The sequence below is a fragment of the Gymnoscopelus microlampas genome, assembly GCF_963454915.1.
Source record: "Gymnoscopelus microlampas genome assembly, chromosome: 7".
In the NCBI taxonomy this organism is placed as follows: domain Eukaryota; kingdom Metazoa; phylum Chordata; class Actinopteri; order Myctophiformes; family Myctophidae; genus Gymnoscopelus; species Gymnoscopelus microlampas.
Genome location: NC_139944.1, coordinates 37,138,411 through 37,150,447, shown reverse-complemented (window position 1 = coordinate 37,150,447; position 12,037 = coordinate 37,138,411). Strand labels below are relative to the sequence as shown.

The following is a 12,037-nucleotide window of genomic DNA, read 5'->3' as shown; positions in this document are numbered from 1 at the left end:
GAGGTAATACATCAAATGCATAGAAATAGTAATTTAGGATCATAGGTAAACCAATTAAGAACCTATCATCAGTCTAAACAGTAGAATATAAAAAAATCAATTATCTGCACATTGAAACTATACACACTATAGGATGCCAGGTCTACAAATGCCCTGGCATCTGTCATAAATTAAATCTGTCTACATAAATTATGTTATCTAAACATTTACATTTTAGCCTTTGCATAAGCCGGCAAAGTTGTCAAGGCTAGGGCAAGTGCTACAAGCTAAGGTGGAGTCTGAATAGGTGAGTCTTCAGATTACGGCAGAAGATTGGGAGTGAGTCTGCATTCAAGTAGTACATAAGCACTTACTGTATGTCACTGTTTATGGGTTGAAATGTAAAGGTTTTCTTTATTATCCCAGAGGAGTAGATTACCATTGTCTGGTTTAATTTTCCTTCCCACTTTCATGGACAAGTGCCTCCCAAAGGGAGCCATGTCAATTGTCAATGTCTTACTAAATAAAGTACATCAATCAATCAATCAATTCAATTATTTTTTCAACTGTCTTCTTTTTTTTTCCCAACAGCATTGCTGGCAGTGGCAAACTAAATTAATCAACCAGTTATGCTGTACCATAATTGTTTGTTAGTTTGTTTTGTCTCTCATTAATGCAACTTTGAGACATTCTTGTTTTGGGGTAATTCTATTACCCGATATCTGGATTGGAAATGGCATAGCTCGACAATTCCTCCTTAACTAAAATATACTGTCAGTCATTCAGTTAAATGTAGCTGTAAGATCATGGACATTCTATTGTTATACAGATCAGCCAATAGATTGGGCCCCATCAATCTTTGACTAAAGAGATGTACATGGAACCCCTTGTAAGAGGACTGTGATCAACTCTTAATGGTTGGTTGTCAATATTCTTTGGACTCAGTGGTGCTAAAAAAATATATATTTAAACCACAAAATGATGATCATACACGCTTTATTGAAACAGAAATCTTCAACAACATAAGTGATTAAAAGAAAAACGGAAATAATTTACTGTATATTCAAGATCTATTTTCCGACCATATTCACACAATGCTAATTTTGCTCTCACCCAACCAGAGTATGACGCTAGAGCAATTTGGCCACTGTGTGTACAGTATATGGTTAATTGCAGTGTGGAACTACTACCTAGTAAGGGAACGTTGCATAGTAGTGCTGTCTGCAAAACAAGTGAAACCTACCATTCATCAGAGTTTAGTGCTACACATACAGCATGTAGTAGTGTTGCACAGATGCAGCAGGCAGGAATATCTGGGTAGCCAGTTCCAAAATCAACCATCAAGAATCATCTATATTATAGACTGTTCTAGGGTCTTCTCTTAAGACTCCAATCAGTTTAAAACACATGATTCTAAATAAAAAAACAGGATTAGAATAGATAATTATTATTTTTATAATTAACTAAATTGAAGTTCAAATCAATGGTTCATGTGACAGTGATTCTTTCTGAAGTGGGATCACCATAAGGATGGATTTCAGTCATGTCCAGTTGGTGGTTTGTGGTAGCTGTTCTGGCCCTCTAAAGGCCTATATGTCACTAAGAGGCCACTGTATTGGTCACAATAATTTACACACTAGTAGTGGAACACAGAAGAGCAATGAGGTATGTTCTTTTGGGGGACAAACATACAAGAGAGTAGTCAATGCAAATTGTGACCCTTTGTTGAGACAATTAAAGTGGGTAAACATGTGCTAACGTGTAAACAAAGACATCCTGCAATTGAACATTTTCTTTTTCATCATTTTCATTTTACTTCATACTTGGTTAACTTCAGCGCCATCTGAAAGTATGAGGTAAGAGGATAATGATGGATCACAATCCAATGGATCACACAATAAACATTCCAAGCAACTGTAACTTAATCAAAAACCATTAAAAGTACAGTATTTTCACAGTCCATTTAATACATTTGGTAAAAGTAAAACAAACAATACTATCATCAACTAAAATGCAACTACCCTTTAATTGGCAATGATTTTTGTTCCACCAAAGAGATCTAAGAAATTAATTTGCCTGAGGAAAAAACATGGAACTATTGATTCAGTAAAGTAAAAGCCTATTCAAAATAATGTGCATAAAGACATGAGGTAGTATAATACAAAGCCATTTAACGTTGTAGATCCCATTTCAAAATCAATCACATTAAATACTCGGGTTGGCCAAAATGTTATAGGATTGCCCAATACAATTCTCATTCATTTTCAACAGATGTTGCAACATTTGGCTATGGGGCAAAATCTCTGTACAGTTTATGTGAAATGGTAGTATATTCCGTGTTTTACCTTCTCTATGCTCCAAACCTTTCCATATGGACAAGATGTTCAGTATTAAAGAACAACAAAAATATAGTCAGTTTTTTTTACATCACACAAAATTACAGTCCATGTAGGCCTGAGACTGCTGTAGTAGGGATTTGTTATAATACTAATACTGGAAAGTTGCACAAATTCTAACATGGATTTGCTTTGGATTTGTTTTTAACTAGCAATGCTCCTCCAACATGAGCCAGATTGGCATTAATAGAAAAACACTCTTGAAGACTAAATGTATTTTTAACCCCTCCACATACTGAAAACATTAACCACTTGTTGGAGACAAAAACATTCTATTAAGATCAAGACCATTTACTGAACATGGAATATTTGAACAACCTACTGATTGGTGATTCTAAGGCACGGTGGGCATAAAGAAAGGGAAAGATTAATGGGCGACAAGGACTTTCCATGATGTCCTTTTATATGTACATCACATGAGCAACTTCTAGTATCAGTTACTACAGGAAAAGGTGCTTTTTCAGCGCATCGTGAGCTTGTAGATCCGACAATTTTGGCACCGATACTGGTGCGCAACCAAGTATAAATCAGGCTTAATCCTTGAGGTAAATCACCGTCTGTAGATAATACTCAATACTTGGGGTATTAGTTCTCCAAAATGGAGAGTTGGGCAAGATGATACAGACTAAATGTTGCAAAAAGAAAAAAGGTAAGTGAAAACAACAGTGTCTGATTTGGGAGAGCACATATTACTCTGTCTTATCCAAAACGTAAAATTAAATCATTTTTTAAAACCGCTGTGCAAGTGGCCATGCTTATGATTGAAAAAGATGGGCAACAACCACTATAACAACAAAAGAAATACATTCACTTAAGACAAACTGTCCACTGAGCAGCAGAATATGTTCATAACAACAGTAGATAACAATTAATATTTATGTTACAACCTTTCAGTACAAGTTCAACATTCCCTTTATCCAACTGGATATAAACCCACCACCGTAAACATGAGAAACAAAGAGAGCATAAATATATGCTCACTGTAGCACAGCCTTTTGTTGCTTAAGAGTTTTGCGGTGCTCTGGGTTTTGCGGGACATGCAGTCCCTCACAGATGTAACAGCTCCAGGAAAGAGGACGTGTCTATGGGAAACACAAACAAAGATATACTGGTCAGCAGCAGTGTTAAAAAACTGTCTTAAGCCAGGCTCACACTACAGGATAATTGGGAGACTTTACATCCTTACAATGGGAGTGGCATTCCCAGTTCGAGGCTGGTCAGAACCTATTAGCTAGCCTAGATTCTATACTATAGTGTGCAGGATTATTTTTGTAATACTTTAATGGTATCACATTTCTTGAGCTTCACTTATATATGCAGTATCTGCTATAAAAAAAGATCAAATGGTATGTTTTTGCTGTAATGGTACTATCTTTTTCTTTGTGAGAGAGAAGTGAGTGAAATAGAGAGAATTACTAGCCATTCTGAACAACCACTTAAACCCTATATAGCTGACTGGGGTCCCCCCGGGCTCTATACTAGGTGTGCTAGCACTTCCCTCTAGTCTACACCAAAACAAATATTTTGTCTGAATATAGCCAATCTACAAGCTCACAACGTGCATAGATCTGCTATTTTCTGCGATGTTTGCCCTAGAAAAATATTCATTTGACACCAGGATTCAAATGGCTGGATAGATGGCAGTAGGATGCTCTATGAAAACAACATTTTGCTGGCTCAACCTCAGTCTTCTCTCAGCAGCCTGTATGTAAACTTTCAGCAGATGTGCTGAGTCAGTGCAGCGATGGCATACTCTGCTGCAGTCCATTATGTCTGACTCATTTGCAGCAGGATCCACTGCAGTGAGCCCTGTCTAGCATACACTGGCACACCCATTGCATGCAGCATGAAAATGTGTGACGGTACCATTATCATACGATTAGAAACAAGTCGGATGCTGCCCCAGGGCAATCTGAACTGGGCTTAAGTCTCTGCAATCGGAGCAGAAAGTGGATATACGTAGCTACACTAAAACAAACAAAGCAAGTACGGGCAGGAGTCAGGACTGGATGTAGCTCAATGCTACACGTGCCCTTTATCTTGCACAAACAAAACAAGAGTCGTGCTACTCACAAGATTATATAATGTACTTGTATCGTATCTGTGCTGTGAAAACTCTCATTCCATGCAAATAATAAATGCCTCAAATACTGCACCAAAACTTCCAGGAAAAGAAAGGCATCCTATCGTTTCAGGGGTGCTTAAAGTTAATGGAAACAAAGTAGACAAAACATTGGTGGTTAGAAAGACTAGATAATCCTCCAGAATGGATAGAAGAAGGTTAGAATGAGGCAGAATGAAGGCCAGCTTGGTAAAATGTGGAGCGTTGCAGCCAATACTTTTCTGCCACAAGGCCTTTCATGTACGGTAAGTCTACCCCATCCCCCACACAATGGAATGACATGACACACCTTATGTAAGTAGGAAGCCAGCATAATGTAACACAGTGAACTTTGCACAGAAAGAATAAAGACTTTCTCCTGAGCAAAATGGCATGTAATCATGCACTCCACTTCTTCAAAACAGACATGTTATTGGACTCATCCTGCAGGGCTTGTGCTATAGTTGCGTAGTGTGTGACTGGGTGTCCTGGCTTGCTCTGAGAGCACTGTCTGACAACCAATACAACAGCCAGTTTAAGAGCAGATAAATCAGGAGAAAAGAAAATATTGATATAAATCACATCATAGTTCCAGGAACTCAATGTGGGATCGTGGATGAGGAAAAAACTAATCCAAAGTCGAGGGTTGTAATGATGCTTGGAAATGGAAAGGCATCATTGTGACATGTAGGTTGAATCGTCTAAAATGACAACAGATGTGTGACAACAGATGTGTTACTCTACTAGCCCATGGTAAACAATGAGATCATATCAGACTGCTGATCTGTTGCCGATTGGGAATGCGCTTCCATGTACAATTTGACACAGGCTGTCAAAAAAAAAAACATTTACAGCCGTTGTTTTCATTTTACCGCTCACATTTTTGAGACAGTCATAAATGGGTCAAAAATGTACCCCCTGAGGGAGGAGATGGAGTTTTGATTCCCTCTGTGTCATGAAGTGGAAATATTAGTTATGTCATAAATGTCCTACTTCCGTGTTCATAGCCACCTGCTTTTCTGAGAGAACTGATAATGCTTATCGCATGGATATCATAACAAACACATCTTAACGAACAAATGGATTGAATACTCCCTCTTCTGTGCTTGAAACGAAGCACAGTGGTTCTATGAAAGGAAATAAATGTCCATTCTATACATTTTAGGGTGTGAAAAAAATATGAGGCAAATGACTAAACTAAACCCACTTCAGGCTTCTACGAGGCTAAACCTAAGCCACGCTTTCAGAACTGTCAATACTAACTGCAAACAGAAGGAGATAAAATAAATATGTACTCAATATAAGCTTGAAACAAAGACCAGAACAGTCTTCATCATTAGCAAACCTTTTCTGGTGAATCCCTCCTCATCAGATTAAGAAAAAATGACATTGAAAGACAACACTTATGTATAGTAAATCGATTAGCCAGGCTGACAGCAAAACATGGTCAAACAGCAAATGTCAAAATGATGTCAAGTAGGATGAGTACCTGTAAAGTCCTGGAGTTGAGCAAAGATCACGCAGCACACGTAACCTGGTCCATTCTGTCCCGCAGCTCAAAGGCATCTGGTCGGTCTTGAGGGTTGGCCGCCAGCATGTCACGGAGGAGCCTAGTCACACCGTCAGACATGGATGACCGACGTTTCTGAGGGATGTTCAGTACCATCTTTGGGTTCTCTAGAAGTGCCTCCCCTACCGGCACAATTTCGACACCTTGCCGCACATATGTACCCAGCAGCTCCCGTTTGGACTCTGCATCAATGAAAGTAATCCTCTCCAACATGGCCCAGATAATGATGCCCAAGGCAAAGATGTCTGCCTTGGCTGTGTAGTGGCCCTCCCACACCTCCGGCGCCATGAAGAAGTCTGATCCACACGCCGATGACAACCAGCACTTGTTAACGTTGACATTTGTGTTCTTGTCCTCACCTTCTTGGTCCTTGGTGGCATTTCCGAAACCGGCACAAACTTTACTAAGGCCAAAATCTGCAACCTTCAGGACTGGTGATCCTGACTTCTCTGAGATGAGGATGTTGTCAGGCTTGAGATCCCGGTGGACAACTTTGTTTTCATGCAGGAATGCCACAGCGCTGGTGAGCTGAACCATGAAGCTGTTGTTGGTCGTCGGGTTGGGCCGTCGAGATAAGATGAACTGGTTTAGGTCACCTCCTTCACAGAACTCCATAACAAACCACAGGTAGCAGGGGTCATCTGCACAACTCAGCACTCTTTCCCCTGCAAAAGACCAATCGATTAATGTCTCAAAACAACATATTGTCCTGAAGCAAAACTACATCTAGTTGTGGTACAAGACTAATATACCTGGTTTTCATTGGGAGCGAAAGATGGTAGCATGTACTGCTTTGAAATGAACTTAAACGCAGTCATTTGCCAATTTATAAGAAGCTTAATTATAACTTTGTCGTACAGCCTACCTTACCACACACATTTTACAACACAGTACAGCTCTTGATTGAATTACTGTAAGTAAACAAAACTTGTTGCAATTGTTATCCTATTCCTAAGATGATTAACTTATTGCATTGTTGGTACCTCACATTCCAAATAGCACTGGAGAAAATGCAGACCAAAGAGGCGTTCATTGATACTTTGACTACACTACACACATCCCTCCCTATATCTAACTATAAATCTCCTTTTGGCAATTTGTATCTTATTTTTACAACCTGTACAACTATGTATTCTTTTTTTTCCCCTCTCTTGAAGCTTATCCCTCTTCTCCTATTTGTATCTGTCCTGATTCCTGTGTTTCCTACAACAGTGCTGCTTGGATGACAACTGAAATGTCCTTGTGGGGTCTATCTATCTCCATCTAAATTCTATCTATCTCCATCTCACCATCAATATTCTATCTATCTCCATCTATATTCTATCTATCTCCATCTATAGTGTATCTGGGCTGGATGCTGATTGAAAAGACAAAACAAAACCTGATCGGCGGTATTATACTAGCTCCATAAAGAACCTCTCACTCCGCTATACAGCTCATCTCGGAGCTGTATAGCGGAGTGAGAGGTTCTTTATGGAGCTAGTATTATACCAGAGATAGGTGTTGTCTTCCACATTACTGATATGATCACAGGTGCCAGAACAGGTTAAAGAGAAACTTAAAAGTGCATTGTGACTGAACCGTGCTACTATGAATAAGAATGGTGGGGGGTTAACAGCAGGCTGACTCCATTTTGGAGACTACCTACCCCCCACCGATTCTACACATCCCCCCAGTGAAACTTGAGCTCCCAGTGACTGTGACAACAATTATACATGACGGGGACATTCTCACAAGGCAAAAAAAAAAAGGCTGAAAGCAGTGTTGCCAGGGTTTGCGAAAGAAATAAGCAACCTGGTCTATGAAAACAAGTCAAAAAGAAGTTGACTATTAATAGGCCACATGAACACTTTAAACCTATACATTGGATATTTGAAAATAGCCGATCTACAAGCTCACAGCGCGTCACGATGCGACGCGGTGTGGGCTTGTAGATCTGCTATTTTCAAAGAAAGATCTTGAGAAATAAACGTTTTTTAGACATTTCAAACACAGATCTTGTATGGGGGTCCTTGGTACAAATGTGTGACCCAAATACATGTCAATTTTGGGAGTCCTTGACATGACAATGTTTGAGAACCACTGGTTTAAACAACATTAAGGAAACAAGCCCAAAAAAGCAACCACACTTTAGAAACAAGCCAAAAGAAAACGCAACGACCAATATTTACAAGCAACGTTACAGACAAACAAGCCCGTAGTCGCATAAAATAAGCGGACATGGCAACACTGACAGCCACATAATTTAACAGTCAGAACTCAGAATGTCAGAAATGTTAAGTTATACCTTTCAAAGACGTCTCCACCAACCGCAAATACTGTCTGGAATGCTTGTTCCCGTGACTCATCTTCTGAGCCATGCCGTTCCGCTGCAACACGCACTCCTCCAGCTGTACGACGTTCTGGTGTCGTTTCTCCAGACTGGCCAGGGCCCAGAACTCCTGCAGGGCCAGCTCCACGTTCTCCGGAGCGTCGCACTTCAGCTTCTTGATCGCCACTTTCGCCCCCGACCTGCGGGCCACCGCCTCGTACACCACGCCGTAGCTTCCCCGGCCGACCTCGCGCACTATGCTGTACCGGGGCGCGGTGGCCCTTCGCTCTCCCGAAGAACTCCCGTTGTTAAATCCGATGGCATCGTCCGATTCCTCCATGACATTGTCCTCCGTGGCCGCGTTGTTCCCGACGCTCAGAGACCTCAGGACGTTGGCCTTTCCCCGTTTCGGCGTGCCCACCACCGCGTCTGGTGCTCCTCCACTCTGTTCGCTGGATCGTCTCATGCTCCTGGTGAGACACCGCAGTGTCCGCATGTTGTTGTCACCCGCTGTTGCACGATCCATGGTACTACTGGTGTTTTATCTTCACACAGCCAGCCCAGACATGGGGACATGTCACACTGTTTCATTGACAACGACGACGCAGTGACCGTGTGGCTGTGTGTGTGTGACCCCCAAGAAATCACCCTGTTGAATTGCGCGCAATGTTTAGTTATTCAACCTCGTACTGTGAACACTAGTGCACTACATACAGGAACAGGACAGTGTTGCCAGATTGTGTGAGAGAAATAAGCAACCAGGTCTATGAAAACAAGCCCAACAAGAAGCGACCACACTTTTAACCCTATTGCCTTTATGATTGATTGATTGATTAATTGATTTAGAAAGACGTGGTAAAAGTACATGGAAGCACAATTCACAATACAAGGTCCTCTAAACTGGATCGTTCATAAAAGCACTAGGCTTATTTAAAATGAGATCCCCGTGCACTCAAATCATGATGACATTTAAGAAGACACACAAATATACACTACCATGCAGAACGTCATACAATCAGTTTACAGGTTACTGGTATGAAAAACAAGAAATATGTACAATATGAAAATAGCAAATTGCAATGCGACGCGTTGTGAGCTTGTAGATCTGCTATTTTCAAAGAAAAATCTTGTAAGGGGGTCTCTGGCACAACATATTTTCAGAAGGTTGGGTGTACAAATACATATTACTTTGGGGATCCTTGACATGAAAATGTTTAAGAACCACTGGTTCTTGTTGTTTAAACAACATTAGGAAACGAGTCCAAATAAGTAACTACACTTCAAACAAGCGCAAAAAAACGCAAGCCAGAATTAACAATATGTTACCAGCAACTTTACAGAAAAATAAGCTCAAAGTCGCTTATCATAAGCGGACATGGCAACACGACAGGAACAGGAAGACTGTGGGTACAAACACACATGTCAGTTTTTGTCCGTTTGCAACCGAACGAACGGCCGGAAGTCCCATCCACTCCCGTGTTAAAAAAAAACGGATAAAACGGACGCGATCTGGTCCGGAAAAAGCACATCCGTGTTCCGCTTTTCATTGAGTAACAGACAGAAATGGCCGGATCCGGAACAAGGGCTTCCGTTTCGTAGCGACCCGTTTTCCGCCAGCAAACGGACAAGTGTGTTTGTACCCAGACTGAACAACTTGGGGCTGGACTGTACCACTCACCAAAACACATGGGGGTGTTAGACAGATAGAGGTTAGTAGGTTAAGGTTTGAACCTATAGTTAAACCTACATTTGAAAGTCTATGGGGTTAAACCATCTGTCTGTCTCTTATATGTCATCATGATTTGTGTGCATGGGGATCTCATCTTAAACAAGCTCAGTGCTTAATGAGTCTTCCAGTTTAGTAGACCTTGTATTGTGAATTTGTACTTCCATGTACTGTTGTTCTCATGTCTTACTAAATAAAGTACATCAATCAATCAAAACCCAATCTGAAGCAATTTACCTACATACATCGCTGCACATCCAATGCAAATTCGTGCGTTATGACAAACTGTAAGGATTTTTTAAGTCTTTTTAGTCTAAAAACATTAACGTTATGAGCACAAATATATATTTGGGATGTGTCCATTAAGGCTCATCATTTCACAAACGTATTTATTCTATTTATAGTGGACCTGATTTGGCCTGCTGAGTCCTCGCAACGCAGAAACCTATTATTTATTTGCTATTTTGCCCTGTGTCATTATCAGCACCGACTATGCTCACCCCCATCATTGCCTGTGTGAACGGTTCCGTCTCTCCAGCGTGGCCATTCACGTGCTCGCTCTTCCTCGCTTGATCCCCATTGGCTGATTGATTTGCCGTTGCACAGTCAGAGAGCAGCGTTGCCATGTTCGCTTTTTATAAGCGACTTTGGGCATTTTACTGTAAAGTTGCTTGTAATTATTAGTAGTTGCATTTTTTGGGCTTGTTTCTAATGTGGAGTTGCTTTTTTGGGATTGTTTTCAAAAAAATAATACAAATATTTAAACCTGTGGTTCTCAAATCAAGGACCCCCAAATTAAAGGACGACTTCACCCATTTTCAACCTGTCTTCATATAATAGATCCTCACTAATGCGCCTGATAAAATGGTGTCATTTCTTCTACTCAGTCTGTGTCTCATAGGAGGGCTGTGGACACTTCAGAAACCTGTCTACCAGTGACATCATCGTTAGGAAGGTTTTTTTTCTTCTTCAATATTTTTATTTTATTTAGATTTTTATTAATGCGAGAACAATGGCTTCCATTATAGCATGCTAACTTTCCAGGAATAGAAAGCCTGTAGTTTGTATAAGCTTGGATTCCCCATCGATGATGTCACTGGTAGACAGGTTTCTGAACTTTCTGAAGGGGCAGTGGTTCTCAACCTTATCAGGTCGCGACCCCCCAAAATAATCATATTTGAACTGGCAAGCTACCCTGACTGATTTGATTTGATTTGACTAGCACTTGGAATTGCAGGAGTTGAGGCATACTTTTAGTTTGACTCGGTTCCACAGATAAATATTGTGAAAATAGCGCTAGATCTACAAGCTCACAGCTTGTAGATCGGTTGACAGCCGGAATGTAGACGGCACCCGGGAGCAGTATGGGTTGATGCCCCAGCCCCAGCTCACGGAAGACACAGACAGGCCCAATGTACCCACACCCCCACAGTACCACCCCACACGCCCACAGTACCACCACGGCCCAAGACACCATCACGCCGGAGTGAAATGTTTGGAGCGGGGGAGTCTGGTGCAACGCTCAGGTCCTGGACCTGGTGAGACAAAGGAGGGGCCTGGACAGGACGCCATCCACAGAGCCTAGTCCCTCCACGTGCCAGAGCCTCCCCCAGTCCCGGCAGAGTAGTTCTGGTGAAGGGGACTGAGGGGCCCTGTCTTTCCCAAGAGGACTGACTGTGGGTAGCTACTGGGACGTAAGTCGGGGCTTGATCAACCTCGGCTGGGTCACCTGGGCGAGGGTGTATGTTGCGAGACCCAAAACACCCGTCGACCCCGGGCTACAACACTGGTGATACGTCCCAGGTGCATCCACGTGATTTTTATTATTAATTACAGCGCCTCCCAATGCAAGGCGCTGTGAGCTTGTAGATCAGCTATTTTCATTTGTTTGCCTCTTTCTTATATTATTTGACAATTTGGCCAATGTTTGACCAGCTTTTATAGTATAGTTTGT

The 12,037-nt window shown here is 41.4% G+C and overlaps 1 protein-coding gene across 1 annotated transcript; it reads right to left on the bottom strand.

The window, feature by feature from the left end:
• Positions 1–958: 958 nt before the first annotated feature.
• LOC311049634 (serine/threonine-protein kinase 35-like) lies at positions 959–9,075 on the bottom strand. The gene is made up of 3 exons (XM_084063367.1): positions 8,334–9,075; positions 5,966–6,711; positions 959–3,457 (listed from the first exon to the last, which is right to left on the bottom strand). Exons 1-2 carry the CDS (start codon positions 8,881–8,883, stop codon positions 5,993–5,995), a joined length of 1,269 nt encoding a protein of 422 aa, XP_083919493.1. The 5' UTR covers positions 8,884–9,075; the 3' UTR covers positions 959–3,457; positions 5,966–5,992.
• Between the last annotated feature and the right edge of the window lie 2,962 nt (positions 9,076–12,037).

Excerpts from the sequence above, each read along its gene's own strand:
- LOC311049634 (XM_084063367.1), bottom strand. The coding sequence starts at position 8,883 with ATGGATCGTGCAACAGCGGGTGACAACAACATGCGGACACTGCGGTGT. Across the intron at positions 6,712-8,333 it reads GGTGGAGACGTCTTTGAAAG|GGGAAAGAGTGCTGAGTTGT; the intron begins GTATAACTTAAC and ends GGTCTTTTGCAG.